General features: G+C 37.9%; 1 protein-coding gene across 2 annotated transcripts in view; it reads left to right on the top strand.

Annotated features, from left to right (window-relative positions):
• Positions 1 to 2968: 2968 nt before the first annotated feature.
• Positions 2969 to 16581, top strand: part of CCDC14 (coiled-coil domain containing 14) — a 38963-nt gene continuing 25350 nt past the window's right edge. The window contains exons 1-5 of one of the 2 annotated variants that reach the window (XM_081066727.1): positions 2969 to 3106; positions 9407 to 9462; positions 9766 to 9838; positions 10079 to 10148; positions 10241 to 10360. In XM_081066727.1, coding sequence (XP_080922853.1) covers positions 3077 to 3106; positions 9407 to 9462; positions 9766 to 9838; positions 10079 to 10148; positions 10241 to 10360 — 349 coding nt within the window. In that variant the 5' untranslated portion in view covers positions 2969 to 3076. The remainder of the gene's footprint in view (positions 3107 to 9406; positions 9463 to 9765; positions 9839 to 10078; positions 10149 to 10240; positions 10361 to 16581) is intronic. The other variant, XM_081066728.1, reaches the window with a different exon arrangement.

Raw genomic sequence — 16581 nt, 5'->3', positions numbered from 1 at the left:
CTCAGCAAATTAGGAATGGAAAGAAACTACTTCAACATAATAAAAGTCATATATGAAAATGCCACAGTGAACATCACACTCCACGATGAAACACTGAAACGCTTCCTCAAAGATCAGGAACAAGGCAAGAACGCTCACTTTTGCCACTTCTTTTCAACATAGTATTGGAAGTTCCAGCCAGACCAATTAAGCAAGAAAAAAAAATACATGAAAGGCACTCAAATTGGAAAGGAAGAAGTAAAAATTATCTTTGTTCACAGATTGTATGATCTTATATGTAGAAAACCCTAGATTCCATTAAAAACTGTTAGAACTAATAAATGAGTTCAACAAAGTAGTAGGATACAAAGTCAACACATAAAAATTAGTTGTATTTCTATATAATTAACAATGAACAATGTGAAAAGGACATTAAGAAAACAATGTATTTACAATACCATCAAAAAGAATAAAATACTTAGGAAAAAATAGATTTTAGGAGATCCAATATGGCAGAGTAGATAAATGCCTCATCCCATGAACACATCAAAATTACAACTAAATTATAGAATGATTAACCTTGAAAAATCCTAAAAATCAACAAGAAAAATAGAAACACTCACTTAAAAAATGGGGAAAGGACTTGAATAGACATTTCTCTAAAGATATGCAGGTGGCCAATAAGCACATGAAAAGATGCTCAACATCACTAATCATTAGAGAAATGCAAATAAATCAAATTACAATGACTTACCTCCTCATACTTATTAGGATGGCTACTATTAAAAATAAAAATAATAAAATAACAAGTGTAGCTGAGGATGTGGAAAAATTAGAACCCTTGTGTACTGTTGTGGTAATGGAAAATGGCACAACCATTGTGGAAAGTAGTATGATCGAATCTCAAAAAATTAAAAATGGAATTGCGATATGATTCAGCAATTCTGGGTATATACCCAAAATAATTGAATTGAAAGCGGGATCTGGAAGAGCTATTGGTACTCCCACGTTCACAGCAGCAATAGTCACAATAGCTAAAATGTGGAAGCAACCCAAGTATACATTAGGAGATAAATAGATAAAAAAAACTGAGGCATAAACATACAATGGAACGTTACTTAGCCTTAAAAAGGGACATTTTGACACACGCTCCAACATGGATGAACCTTGAAGACAAGTGAAATAAGCCAGTCACAAAAGGGCAAATACTGTATGTTCCCATTTCTGTAAGGTACTTAGAGTAGCCAAAATCATAGAGACAGAAAGTAGAATGGTGGTTGACAGGCACTGGGGCAGGAGTGGACTGGGGAGTTATTGTTTAATAGGCATAGAGTTTCAGTTTTACAAGATGAAAAGAGTTCTGGAGATGGATGGTGGTGATGATTGCACAATATTATGAATGTATTTAATACCACTGAATCCTACTCAAACATGATTAAGATGGTAAATTTTATGTTTTGTGTATTTTACCACAAAACAGTTGGGGGGAAAACGCAAACAAAACAAAACAAAACAAAAAACCTCAGATGTTATTACCTTAAAAATAAGAGGGAAAAAACCCCAATGAACAAACAAACAAAAAAAAGGGAGTGGAAACATAAAATTCCAAACGGTAGGAATCTGGAACACCAGGCAGCCATTGTGTAGTTGTAGGTTAATGAGAAATAGTGTTGATAAGATATTAACAGAAAACACTTATTATAGTAATATGTATCATATTGTATTGTTGTAATATATTTACATATGCATGCACCGCTGGAAAAAGTCTAGAACGGAATTCACCAAACTGTTAAGAGTGGCATTCCCTGGGTAACGTGGTTAGATCAGTGATTGTTATTTCTCGTTCATCTATATTTTCTAAAATAAGCACGTATTAAGAAAAATCAGTGTCTTTTTAAAAAAATCAAGTCAACTAAGAAAAAAAATCTAATCTCAGGTGAATATATTAAACACATATTATAGGTGAGGGATGAAGGATGAAGGGAGAGGTTTCAGTCTAATCTAATTCAAAGCTAAATTTATTAAATGCCTAGTTTCCCCAAAATCCCTCAGTATGAATGTGCAATATATTGGTGGACAGATTTTAGTTTCTGGGTTTTTGTTTTTTAACTGTTATTGAGACTTTCACAGGGTAGTTCTTTTTTCTGTTTAGAAAAATGGAATCACTTGGGTTAATTTTCCCCCTATTTGATTTAAAACATTAACCCAAAACTCAATGCCTTACACACCAAAGACTAACTCCCATTAAAATTCGTGCCACCGTCAGAATACCGTGTCATTTTTGAACAGTAATTACCTAGATTGAAGAGTAGACAGCTATGCATGGAAGGAAAACCAGAATGCCAACAAATGAGTATCGTCCTGAGATCAGGGTCACGGCGAATAATTTTGAAATTGCCATGAGAATTATACAAAGATAGCAAGACCAAGGATTCATCTTTATTGACTACCAAGAAGAAACTCATTCAAAATGGCACACGAGACACCGAATTAAAAAAGCCAAAACCCAAGAGCCTAGAGCCATTCTTTCCGATCCGCCCTGTACGGCGCGTCCCCTCCTCGGGCCCCGGCGCGTCCTCGCCGCCACTTCCCCCAGCAGATGCAGGGCAGCGATCCTCCGCCGGACGTCCTCGCAGAAGGGCCGCGAGATCAGTTCTTCCAGGTGTTCAGGAGCCCGGCAGTTCTCAGCCCCGCGCGGGAACTCGTCTCAGCCCGGAGCCCGTACTCCTGGCCCCGCCCCTTCAGGCCGGCCCCGCCCCGCGTAGGCCCCGCCCCGCGTAGGCCCCGCCCACGCAGGCCCCTCCCTAGCCCCGCCCCGCTCGCGTTCTGTAGGCTTCCCCAAAGCTCCCCTGCGGAGTGACGGGCCGGGGCCGGGGCCAGGGGGGGTCTATTGCGCAAGCCCAGTGCTCCGGGCCGGGAGAACCCGAGCGGCCCCGGTGGCGCGCTGGAGACTATGAGCGGCTGCCTTCGGCGGGCTCCTCCCCGGAAGCGGAAGCCCGAGGGGCGGGCCGAGGGGAGCTGGGAGTACACGGCGGTTAATTCCTTTTACCGTGCGGTGCAGCTTCCCTCGGTCTGGGCTTCCCTGAGGCTGCGGGAGATGGTCAGGTCCGGATCGCGACCGGGCCAGGTGAGGGCCGCGACCGGAGGCGTCCACTGTGGGGGCGGAGGAGGAATCCAGGGGTGCTCGGGTTGGGAGGAGTGCACCACGCAGAAAACAAAGACGGGGCGGCCGCGTTCCAGACGCCGCGCAAGGGGAGCGGGTGGGGCGGAGGTGGGACACGTCCTCCCAGCACCCGGACACAGCCCCCGTCCGTAGGCCGCCACCCTGTAAGCCCGGCAGCCCGCCAGGGGCCCTTCGCGCCGCCGACCCCGCCCGCGGCTCGGCGCGGCTGCAGCAGAGGCGGGTGCGCGGCGCTTCCACCGCGTCGTGCTCCGAGCTGAGCTTTCGTCACAATCGCGGGGGTTTTACTACTCGTTAAAAAAAGAGAGTCTCCTTGTCAGTGTCGCTGCCTTTCGCCTTGCCCGTGTCCAATGCACGAGCCTCGTAACTAAACGGTTGCCTTTTCTGCTTAAAAGCTGACTCTGGAACAGTTCTTTTTCCAGATAAGGATCGCAGTTCTTTGGCCTGTCAACACAGCCTTTTTTTTTGGATCGCAGCCTGTGCATTTTTTACCCCCCCCCCCAGGCCAGCCTTCTCCCCCGCTGCTCACCTGCCCTGCAGCGCGCCAGATGCCCGGCCCCTCCCCTGCTCCCTAGAATGCCCTTCTATCGCTGAATCTGCCTCCGATCCCCCATCCCTCAGCTCCAGCCCCTCCTAGAAGCGTCGCCTCGCTCTCGCTCTCCCACGTCCCCGTGGTTCGGGTGCCCCTCGGTAACCCTTCTGTGCCCTGTGCTAACCTTTATCATACCACTCTTCAGGCTAGAGAAGGTGCTGATCTGTCAGCCTCCTGTACTACACAATTTATCTCTACATCTTCAAGGCCTAGGGCGGCACCTGGCACCTAGTAGGTTTTCAGGTAATGGATCCACTGTCCCTCCCACAAACCCACTGCTTACAGTGTTCTTACTTCTTAAATATATGAACGCTATACCCTCCCCCTTTTTTAATCCTCCGTTTATTAACTCACCTATAATGCTGTCTTCCCCATTATGTGACGCTTACCCTGTTCTCAAGACCTGGCTCAAGACTTCATGAATATGTCCAGGCCAGCCCCACCCACACAGATCTTTTATATTGAATGAACTCAGTATGTGCAGTCAGCAAGGGGGAAAACATGGCTTTTGTGGTCGTAGTCACCTACAGACTCAAATTCCAGTTCTTCCTCTACTACCGTGATAGGAAGTGAAGTACTTTTTCTTAGCTATAAAATAAGTATAAATAGGTATAAAATTCAGCCTCAAAGAAGTGGGGAGATTAAGTCAGAACCTGGTGAAACATCTCGTATCTCACACTCGGCATAAATGTGCAACAAAATTTAGTCTCCTTAAAAAACACTTATTTTACTGCCATCTTAATAATCAGAGCAGCTAGCATTTAGACAGCAATGAGGCAGGTACTACTCTTAAGTGCTTTTACATATTACATATAATTTCTCATTTAATCTTCAAAATAGCCTTAGGAGGTAGATACTATTTTCATCCCCATTTTATCTGAAGAAATTGGGATGAAATGTTCAAATAACTTCCCTGTAGTTACACAGCGGGTTAGCAGTGGAAACAAATCAGACCCACAGCACTAGTTCCCGAGTCCATTCTTATAAACATTACACGATACTTAGAAGATATATGTCTGAACCACCTTTCTGAAATTTAGGTTCCCACCTCAGAACTAAGAATAACTCACAGGGTGTGGATTAAGTGGAAACGTAATTTTATTTTGTACTTGTGCGTGGGAGATAGAACTAAGAAATGCTTATATTTTTCTCAAATAGCAAAGTAAAAAGTTTAACGATAATACCTAGCAGAATAAAATGTGAGGTAAAACAAACTGATTCTCTCACGCATTGTGATTTGTGGCACTCAGTTTTGAGAGCAGTTTTGCAATTTGTATGAAGGGCCACTCAAGGAAGTACTATGCAATCATTAAACAATTTTGAAACTATGTTAATATGGAAAACAATTGACTGTGTTTCCCTGAAAATAAGACTTAGCCAGACAATCAGCTCTAATGAGTCTTTTGGAGCAAAACTTAATATAAGACCTGTTTTGATCGCAGCCGACCCTGTCTGAAATAAAATAAGACCTGGTCTTTAATATAATATGATATGATATAATTAATATAATAATATAATACCAGGTCTTATACTAATTTTTATTCCAAAAGATGCATTAGAGCTGATTGTCCAGGTAGGTCTTATTTTCGGGGAAACACGGTAAAAGTAAAAACAAGATACAAAATTGCAACTGTCTTGTCATCATGACTAAGTAAATAATCCGTATGAAAAAAGATTGGAAGCCCCAGTAGGAAAGAGCACATCTAGTAGCTAAATCTTGGCTGCTAAATACCATTGTTCACTAAAAGGAACCATGGCTTCTTGGAGAAATGGTCAACTCCAGGCTGAGTCAGGGAAATTGTAAGATGAGTCTGAATACATCAAAATGAAAAACTTTTACACAGCAAAGGAAACAGAATGAAAAGGCAAGTTATGGAATGGGAAAAAAATATTTGTAAGCCATATATCTGATAAAGGGTTAATATCCACAATATAGAAAAAACTCCATCTCAAGAGCAAAAAATAACCTGATAAAAAATGGGCAATGAGCTTGAATAGACATTTCTCCAAAGACATATAAATGACCATCGGGTGTATTAAAAGATGGTCAACATCACTAATCGGGAAATGCAAATCCAAACCACAGTGAGATGTCACCACACACCTGTTAGGATGCTATTATCAACAACAAACCCCGAAATAACAAGTGTCAGTGAGGATGTGGAGAAATTAGAGCCCTTGTACACTTGGTGGGAATTTAAAAGATTGTAGCTGCTATAAAATACCGTGTGGAAAGTTCCTTGACAAATTAATCCCATTCTGGGTAGTTATCCAAAATAATTAAAAGCAGCCTTGAGATACCTGTGCTCCCATGTTCACTACAGCATTACTAAAAATAGCCAAGATATGCAAACAACCTAAATGTCCATTGGTGGATGGATAAAGAAAATGCTATATGTGCACAATGGAATATTATTCAGCCATAAAAAAAGAAATCCTGCTACAAGCAACATGGATGAATCTTGAGGATATTATGCTAAGTGAAATAAGCCAGTTACAGAAGGACGAGTTCACATCATCCTACTTATAGAAGGTACCTGAAATAGTCAAACTCATAGAAGCAGAGAGTAGAATGGTAGTTGCCAAAGGCTGGAATGAGGGGAAAAGGAGGAGTTGCTATTCAATGAGTGAAGTTTTAGTTATGCCAGATGAATAAGTTCTAGAGATCTGTTGTACATCATGCCTATAGTTAACAATACTGTGTTGTACACTTAAGTATTTGTTAAGAGGCTAGATCGCGTGTTAAGCATTCTTACCACAATGGAAAAAAAAAAAAGATGAGCCTGAAGCATCTTGTTGCAGAAAGTAAGCCTTAGCTCAAAAACTAACGGGGACATGTTAAAGGATACAGGAGGTGGTTTGAAGAGGTAGTCTGTCATACTGACAGAATCTGGGACAATTTAAGCATTGAAATTAATAATGGATCATAACCTTTTGACTAAAGTAGGAATCGATGAGTCTATGGTAACTAAACGAAGAAGGAAAAGTGCTTCACTGAGTAAGAAATGTAAAAAGAATGATGTAAGTTAGAACAATCACCATTTGACAACATTGAGTAGGCAAGAATTATCAATGGATGTAAAAACTACTGGGTAAAAGTCTTATGGATCGGTTGCCTGTGTAATCTCAAAGTATCTCCCCACAAAATGCTTACCATTTACAAAGGTAAAAATAGTAATCTTACAGCGAAAAACCTGGCAAGCACCATCTTAAATAAAGTTTACATCACCAGTAATGGGACAAACTGACATCATATGCCTATTCATGATGCTGAGAAGGACACAGCGTCCCTTTGTGGTATTACTGCCAAAAATGCACAACCTGAATCTAATCATGAGGAAACATCAGACGTCTAAATGTCCAAAGGGACATTCTACCAAAATAACTGGCTGTACTTTTTAAATATGTCACGGTTGTAAAAGACAATGAATGACAAACCAAGAAGCTATTTCAAACTAATGGAAGCTAAAGAGATATGATAACTTAAGGCAACATATCCTGGATTGGACATGGGCCAGAATGTTTTTCTTTTAAGGACACTATTGGGATAATTGGCAAATGTGAATAAAGTCTGTAGATTAGATTATACTATCGTATCAATGTTAATTTCATGATTTTAATGAACATACTCTGGTTATACTATGAGAGAGTGACTTTGTTCTTAGGAAATATGTAAGAGTAAATATTTAAATATAAAGGGATATCATGTCTGCAACCTACGTATACATTTTGAGAGAGAACATGGCAGATGTAGTAACATATTAACAGTAGGGGAATCTAGGTGAAGTGTATACCGTGCTTTATACTATTATTTCAAAATAAAAAATAAAAAAATTGAAGGAAATGTACCAATATGATAACTATTGTTTACGGTGTTTTTATCCTGGGTAATTTTCTTTACCTGATGGTCAGTACTGTAACCTCGTGTGTGTATTTTTTGGAGAAATACTCTCTAATCTTACAATTATGCCATACATTTATCTTAGATAGTACACATTTTTTTAATTTTGAAAGAGAATAACTGTGGTAGTTGTTTTTGGACTTAGCAGCACCACGGTTTGGATTTTTATATGGTTCTGATCAAGATACCAACATAGATATATTGAAGGGAAAGACCTTAAGAGTGTCATTCAGGGACCAGTGTAGCTACCTTGTGTGGGATCTTATTTCCCGCAATGTTGGTTCTAACTGCTGGCTTCATGACTTCATAACATACCAAGTTATCTCAAGAAGAAGTATAACTATCCAACTTTTCTCAATGTATTCTCAGTTGCATTCTTAGAAGGCAGGAGTACATAGTCAAGCAAATACTAGAATATTATATAACTCCGGGATGTTTAATAGTTGCTGCTCAAAGCTATCTTGGGATGACATATGTAAATATGACAAGAAAAATCATAACTATAACTGCCAATGGTGACTACACCTGAAGAGTGAAATGAGGGAGTATGTAGAGAATTTAACCCTACTTACACTTTTTGAATTTATAATTTCATAATTTATAATTACAACTATAAATTTATAATTTCTTTTTAAAATTATATTTTGAATAGAGATTATATTTATCTGTTATAAAGTCATTAAGATATGTTAATAAAAAGGTATACCCTGGAAAGTCTCCCTTTGCTCTGTTTCTCAGTTTCCCTCTCCAGAGACAACTACAGTTAACTGTCTCATGTATAACTCTAAAGATATTGGATGCATGTAAAAACAAATGCATACTTTTTTTCATCTACACAAAAGGTAGTCCACTTATTACTTTAAAAATAAAAATTTAAAAACAGCATTGCTACATGAGTTTAAAAAGATTGAGTGAATGAAATGTAGATAAAGAGGAATGGTAGAGTTTTGTGTGCTGGTCTTTTCAGGCATTATAAACAATGTGGGTAAATACAAACAGAGTTATGAACTCTGTCCTATGTCTTGAAGTAACATATGTTTGAAGAATTTAGGGAATATAGAACATGTTCAGGGATTGAGTATAATCCAATTTACTGTAGTAGGTACTTCTGGTTAAAATGATATCTCAACTTCATTTTCAGCTGAAATAGAACGTTATAAGAGTTCAATTGTAGTTGTGGATTTTTAGAATATATCACATTTATTAAAATTAGTAACAGTACATTTGTAAAATGGAATATTATTCATCCTTAAAAAGGTAGAAAACTAAAAAAATTAAAAAAATTAAAAAAAAAGGTAGAAAACTTTGACAAGCTGCAAATACAACATGGATGAACTTTGAAGATACGCTAAGTGAAATAAGCCAGTCACAAAAGGACAAATACTGTATGACTGCACTTATATGAACTTCCTAGAGTAGGCAAATTCACAGAGACAGAAAATAGAAAGGTAGTTGCCAAGGATTGGGTAGGGAGGAGATGGGGAGTTTAATGGGCACAGAATTTCAGTTTGGGAAGATGAAAAAGTTCTGGAGATGGATGGTGGTAATGGTTGCACAACAATGTGAATGTATTTATGCCGTGGGACTATACACTTGGAAAGGTTAAAATTGTAAATTTTATGTTATGTATGCTTTACCACAATAAAATAAAAAGGAAACATTGAGTAACATTTCAGCTTTTGTCAAGACAGCATACTTAGTATAATAGAAAAATATTTGTATATCTGCTATAATATAATGTATTAATCCATAGGTGTTATCTTCAGGAAAGCACACTGGACCTACTAAATTAATAAATGGAAAGAAAGGGTAAGTATGTAAAGAAGTTTACAACTTTAGCAAATCTCAAGAGATTTTTCAAGTCTTTGGGCTGGACTAAATTTAGCCTACCCTAGAAAAGTAGATGGGTCTGTACTTTTACAAAACTCTGAGGAGGAACTTCCCATGTCAATCATTTAGTGTTTAACTAAATCTTCATAAAGTCCAAATCGATCTTATACGTGATTGGACAAGTTTTCTTATCCAACCTTTGCTGGAAAGAAAATGAGTACTTAACTATTTTAGGAAAAAATTTGTATAATTTGTAAAAACATTAACAAACTTGTTTTCCAGGACCCATTTAAGAAAGACATCACGTTGTAATGCAGATTCTGGCTATCCCATCCATTCTGATTCAGAAAGTCAGGTAAGATTAAACTGAATAGCTACAAGTTACACTAATTAGTCTTCAGGTAAAAGCCAAGAAGTGGGAATGAAAATTCAAAAGTAAAGTACTAGTTGCTATAAGAAAGTATGAAACCTTTTTCTTTAAAACGTGTTTTCTGTCAATACTTTAGTCTTAAAAGAAAATGTAAAACTGTAATTATTTGTTTTTTCCTGTGTTAAAATTTTATACCACATTTTTAAATGACTTTTCTCCTTACAGACTGAAACTATACAGGGGCTTGATGGTTGTGCTTCTTTGCTGCGGGACATTTTGAGAAACGAAGATTCAGGTTTTATTTTTTAAATGCTTCTTTGCTGATCACATATTCTCAATCAACTAGTTATCTTAATGCTAATGAATGTTTGTTTTAATTATGAATAGGCTCAGAAGTAGCACATTCACAAAATAGATATAATCCCAGACCTTTGGAAGGCAAAAGATACGGTTCTAAGAAGAAAGGACATGAAAAACATATTGTTCCTTCAGTACGGAAAGAATTTTGTAAGTTTTGTGTATTTAAATATAATACTTAATTCTGAGGATTTTGATAAATTATGAGGATTATGCAGTTGGTCTTTCATTTTAATAATATATTGGTTATTTGGGTGTGTGGGTGTGTGCGCACGCGCATGTGCACTCATGCTTCTCTTTCTCTATTCAGTTCTATCACTGAGTAGTTACTTGTTTACTATCACTTTCCCAAGAATAAAAGTAGAAAAGTGACTCACTGGGTTTTATAGGAGAAAAGATTGAAATGCAGAAGGTATTTGGGAGATATATAGAGTTATCTTTGTTCTCCCTGCCACTTGTTTCCATAGATAATCACAGATTGATTGGGTTTCATGTGTATACTTATTGTTTAAAATTATTTTATATGTATATATTCCAGTAGGTTTAATAGCTCAACTTGTTGAGCTGCAGTTAGAATACACGGTACATAAAAAGGTAAAATTCCAAGTTGGATAGATAAAAACGGAGAGAGGGCCTGCCGCTGAATGATGGTGAATGTAGCCAAGGATATTTTACACCTCACAGTTAACTTGTTGACTTAATTAAGTTTAATAGTTCAGCAAACAGCTTAGAATAAGCAAGTTTGGATTATAGAACAAGATCGCCCCAAGTGGAAATTAAAAAGTCCGCAGTGGGAATTCAGATGGACATGAACGGGATTAGCTAGTTCCACAGCTCAAGTGGGCCAAAAATATTAACACTGCCATGCATGCTGAGATTCAGCTCGGGCAAGGGATGAAGTTTAGAAAATTATCTACAGCAGCAGCCCTGGATATTAAGAGATCAGGATCCAGGCAAAGAGGCTGAGAAAATGAGGATACAGCATTCATAGAACTAGGGGTTGATGTTCCACTCCATCCCTGAGGCAGAGAAAACAACTTACTAACTTATCTTGGAGTTCAATCACATTCAGCCTCAGGTTATCTTGTCCTGCACTGTTCAAAACGGTAGTCACTAACCATGTGGCCATTGGGCACTTGAAGTACAGCGAGGACAACCAAGGAGCTGAATTATGGATGTTAATTTTAATTAATTTAATTTTAAATTTAAAAACTGTTACTTGATCCAGTTATTAGAACACTTTTAAGTATATTTGGAATAACTTGGGTACATGAATATACTTTTCAGCTGTAAATTTCATTAAATCCAAATATTGATCAAGTATTTCTGATGAAAATTTAGCATCCAGATTGAGGTGATTTAGAAGATTTCATCCAGAAAATACAATAACTCATTTTTTTACATGAATTACATGTTTAAATGTTAATATTTTGGGTATATTGATATGAATAAAACATACATCTTATTTATTTTTACTTTTTAATATACCTACTGGAAAATTTTACATTGCATATATGCTTTATATTATACTTATATTGGACAGCATTGGTCTAAACAATCAGTCAGCATACTACAGCCAGTTTTATAAATCATGTTTAGTTATTTTATTTATTTTGTAAATAAAAATTTTATCAGCACCACCATTTTGATTCGTTTATGAATTTTCTATGGCTGGTTTTGTGCTGCAATAGCTGAGTTGAGAAGTTGTGACAGAGGCTTTCGAGGCTGCTAAGCCTAAAATATATATCCTCTAGCCTTTTAAGAAAAAGTGTACTAACCCCTGGTCTAAACTCTTAAAATAGAGGCCTAGGTATTGGGGCCCAAAGGACAAAGAAAGAAGTGGTAGTACCATGGCCTTTTCCTCCAGTGTCCTACTGTTTCTCCAGCCAGGTGATATCTAGTCCAGGGCCCTTTTCTTCAGGGAACTTATTTGGAACGTTCGTGGCTGTCAGTTGTGCCATGGTAGCAACTTGGATCCCAGCTTAACTGCTTGTTACTCAGAGTTCTAATAGGAAACGGATGGCAATACTCATATTAAGATAATTCAAAGAGCGTTTATTTACAAAGGAGCTCATTGCAAAGGTGTGAGTGAGGTATAGGGAAACCCCAAGGGGCTGGGCTAGCCCAGTGCTACCATAGCAGCGGCAGCAGCGGAGCTGTTACCATCCCTAAGCCTTAAGGGATAAGGTGAGAGAGGTTACTAGGACTCAGAATGAGTAGGCCACCTGAAGAAAAGCAGTGAGCTTCATTTAAGGGACAAAACCAGCCCAAGGTGGCCGCATAGAGGGGGAGTTGTGAATAAATACTTTGGCTTCATATTTCTTCCTTTCCTTGATAATATCAAGAGTCCCATTGGCGGGAGCCCTGTTGATGTATGTCAGGTCTGGCATTTGATGTTTCTTCTTACAAGCTAATGAGTTAGCCTTACTATGGCATGTATGCTGGCAGGGGCCCCAAGACTCCTGGGTCAGAGACAAAGGATTTATTACTCATCCCACAGCAAGCAGTGTGTACCTCAGCACCAGTTCTTAGGGGGATGATGTGATGGACCCAGATGGATGCTGTGCGTGCTGTAGATTTACGTTCCAGGAACACGGAGTTGGGGAATCTATCACGTTGGTAATAAGCAAGCCTGTACTTGTCTCAGGGGAAACATTTCCTTACCCTTGAAGGTTGCTCACTACAAACATAACCCTGAGAAATGGCCCAGGTAGGTCAAGGCTTTACTTTCTTGCAGCAAGACATGTAGGAGCAGAAGAGACCCATGAAGGACTGTGTTAATGTAATCTAGATAGACCAGCATCTTAGGGACAGTGGGGTGGAGGTGAGTAGAGGATGGGTGTGGAGGAGGAGATGACCGTATCTGGCATTCTGGGTGGGTCCTTAGCATTAAATTCTCATTTGGATGAGAGTCACATCAGCAGTTTTGTCCTGTAGTCAGGATACAATATTCTTATCGTCATTTCTCCTAACTTTTGTCATCAGAAGGAAGGACCTACTTCGCATACGACAATTTCCTTTAGGTTTGCAATATTAGAAATTAGTTCTCATTGACTTATCTGTTTCTAAGGTTGACTCATTAGAAGCAGAAGCCTCCTTTCCTTTAGTTCAATATCTCTATCTTTTATAGTTTACCAAACTGTAGCAGTATCTAGAAAAGGCATCTTTTTGTTTGTGTGGTTGGCAGCTGTTAACCAGTACAAGGTTTTTGCTCTGTTATCACAGTGCTCAACAATACACAAAAACCACACTCAACGTTTGCTCTTTGCTCTCTCTCCACAAGTGAGTTAATCGTCAATAGAATTTTAAGGAATCTGTTATAGTATGTTAACTACTATCTATGTATGATTTTAATTTTAACATACATTATCTTACTGTTTCCATGTTGGTCATCTTCTGAGGAGTAGTCTCCTTATGTTCTTTCTGCCTGGGACATGCCTGAGCATTTAGGGTCTGTGGAGTCAAGCCTGACCCCCTAGATGCATGTGGGAAATAAAGAGGCAGAGAGGCAGTTCCAGAAGTGCAGTGAGCTGACTTTAGAGTGTTCCTGACATTTAAAGAAAAAGCATTTTTAAGGGCGGCCGGTTAGCTCAGTTGGTTAGAGCATGGTGCTGATAACACCAAGGCTGCTGGTTCGATCCCCGCAGGGGCCACTGTGAGCTGCGCACTCCTTAAAAACAAAACAACAACAACAAAAAGAAAAACATTTTTTAAATAAGCAACTTTTTATATTTGATAACTGACACATGACTCTCCTTTCAATAACATATATAGTGCTGCCCTCACCTTGAGGAAATAAACCACTACAGGCAGAATACTTTCAGCATTGATTGCTCCCATCTAGGCCAAGTGTCCTTTTACATATTTCAAATTATAGTAGGTATCCAGCAGCTCTTATCTGCAGTAGATGTTTGTTTTACATTTGGATGGCAGGAATTAACTGTCACACGAGACTTGTAGATCCAAGCAACAGTGCTGTACAGCATCTGGAATTCAAAAAGTGAAAAAGTTGTGTGGACTAAATAAATGAGTGAGTCCCTTTCATGAATTCTAATTATCAACTAACACCAATTAGACATTGCCATACTAATTTGTTAGGTAAAATTTTCATGTAAGCTGCTTTGGTGTAATCAACAAGAACAAAATATGCTTCATTTGTATTTGTGTAGGCTCATTTTGTTGTTGGGTTTTTTTGTTTATTTTAAAATTATATAGTAGTAATATAAATGCAATGTTTTTTATATCTATATTGTTTTTAACTTGTCTTGGATAATTTGCATTAAGATTTTGTCTCTTGAATATAAATCTTCAGCATTATCAGTAGAGTTTCATAGGGACTGAGTTAATAAAGGAGCAAAATAAGTTATTTTAATTCTAAGGCTTTGAATTTTTACAAATACGTTTGAAGTTCCTTAATTTATGTTGGATGATGACATCTGCTGGCAGAGGTATAATATTATAGCTCATCTTTATCAGAGATTGTGAAAACCACCCTTTGAAAAGAAGGTAAATGAGAGCCAATGTCTGGGACCTGTGAATTTGAAAGCTGAGAATTCCTCAAATCAGACAATTCTTATCTCAAATGGGGCCAAAGGAAATCCAAGAGCAGAAAAGAGACCCACGAATCAAGAAGAATGGAAGAGCTATGTGCTGAATGGACATGGGCTATGATCTCACTGTCCATCATTTTAGATTTCAAAGATAAAGTATTTTAGAGGATATTTTTCCATTTGATTTATTATAAAACTGTATTTCCAATAAGTAATTTTTTTACAGAAATGTTAATTAACTAATTTTGTTGTAGCTCATCTGCTTAGATAGTGAAGAATAACTATTATTGCTTTTGGTTGTATCACCTCAGAGGTGACATACTCCAGGTATATTACTGATATCAGATGGGAAATTTGTGAATATAAAATATTTATCTGTCTATCTTAAGACTGCAGCCATTTGGTAATAGAGATGACATTTATTGAATTCTTACTATGTGCTAGACATTGATACTTTACAAGTGTTATCTTGTTTACTTCTCACAACAATCTTAAGAAGTAGATGATACTTTTATTATCATCATTTTTCAGTTGAGGAAAAGGAGGTCAAGACAAGTTAAGTAATTTACCGAAAATCACTCAGCTAAGTTAGAGCTCGTATTCAGGCCTGGGAAGTATGTTCACAGGAATGGATCATCTCAAAAGAAAACATACCCCAAGTCAAAACGGAAGGATATAATACTTCAGGTCAAAACAGAAGCATGTAATATTTCCAGCCATTTTCATATTCCAGTTTTAATTTAGTCTTTTTCTTTAAAATTTTTTTTCTACATTGGTTATAGTACTTAATCTGCCTTTAACATTTTGCTTTTACATGTATGTTTTATGCTTTTAGCAATGTTATTATTTTCAATAAATTGTATATATATATATATGTATATGGGGAATTCCATACCATTTAAAAACATTTAACCATTTCACTCTTTGAACAATTAAGGAATAACTTTCATAGAGCAAGTGTATAAACCTCGATAAATTTTTGCATGTGTAAACTCCCACATAGTCACCACCCAGATGAAGACAGAGAACATTTTCAGCTCTCTCCTAGGCTCCTGCCCCATCAGTATTCTCCCCAGCACCTATTCCTTCATCCATGTGTAACCACTTTTCTGACTTCTCTCCTCCATTGGATAGTGTTACCTGTTTTTGAACTTCATATAAATGCAATTGTAACACTCTACAGTCTTGTGTCTGACACCTTTCAGAAAGCATTGTCTGTTAAATTCATATAGGTAGTTGTGTATATCAGTAATTTGTTCTTTTCCATTGATGTATAGTGTTCCATCATATGAGCACTCCACAATTCATCCATTTCTATTTATTCATGACTATTTGGGTGTTGTGGTCAGGCTTCGGAGACTTTAAGTGCCAGGTTAGGACTCTGTTTGATGACCCAATGTGTAGATTAAGTCCGTTTTTCTCTTACTCTCAAAGCTCTGATTGATTGATTTTTTTTTTAATGGTCAAAGCATCCAGATTGTTATAAAATAATCCTTTTTTAACTCCATTTCCCCCCCAAGAGCATGAAGTAGATAAAGAGCAAGATGTAAGAGATTTATTGAATTTTAGAGAGAAATAACACCCTTCACCTTTTCACTGCAACGTTCATCTATAGTCGAATGATATTTCCATGCTGCTGACTGCAGCCTTCGACTTTACCCCACGAGCTCAGTGTTCCAGAAAGGAATTTTAGGAGAGCAGATGTACATTTTTCTGTATTTTTGTGTTTACAAGAATGAATAACAATAGGAAATTTTTATACTTTAAAGTAATCATTTATTTTAATAAAATGTAGCATAGTTGTGACCTGCACAACACAAG

This window comes from Rhinolophus hipposideros, assembly GCF_964194185.1.
Source record: "Rhinolophus hipposideros genome assembly, chromosome: 2".
Taxonomy (NCBI): Eukaryota; Metazoa; Chordata; class Mammalia; order Chiroptera; family Rhinolophidae; genus Rhinolophus; species Rhinolophus hipposideros.
The sequence above is the reverse complement of the archived record's forward strand: the minus strand, read 5'-3'. Positions and strand labels throughout refer to the sequence as shown.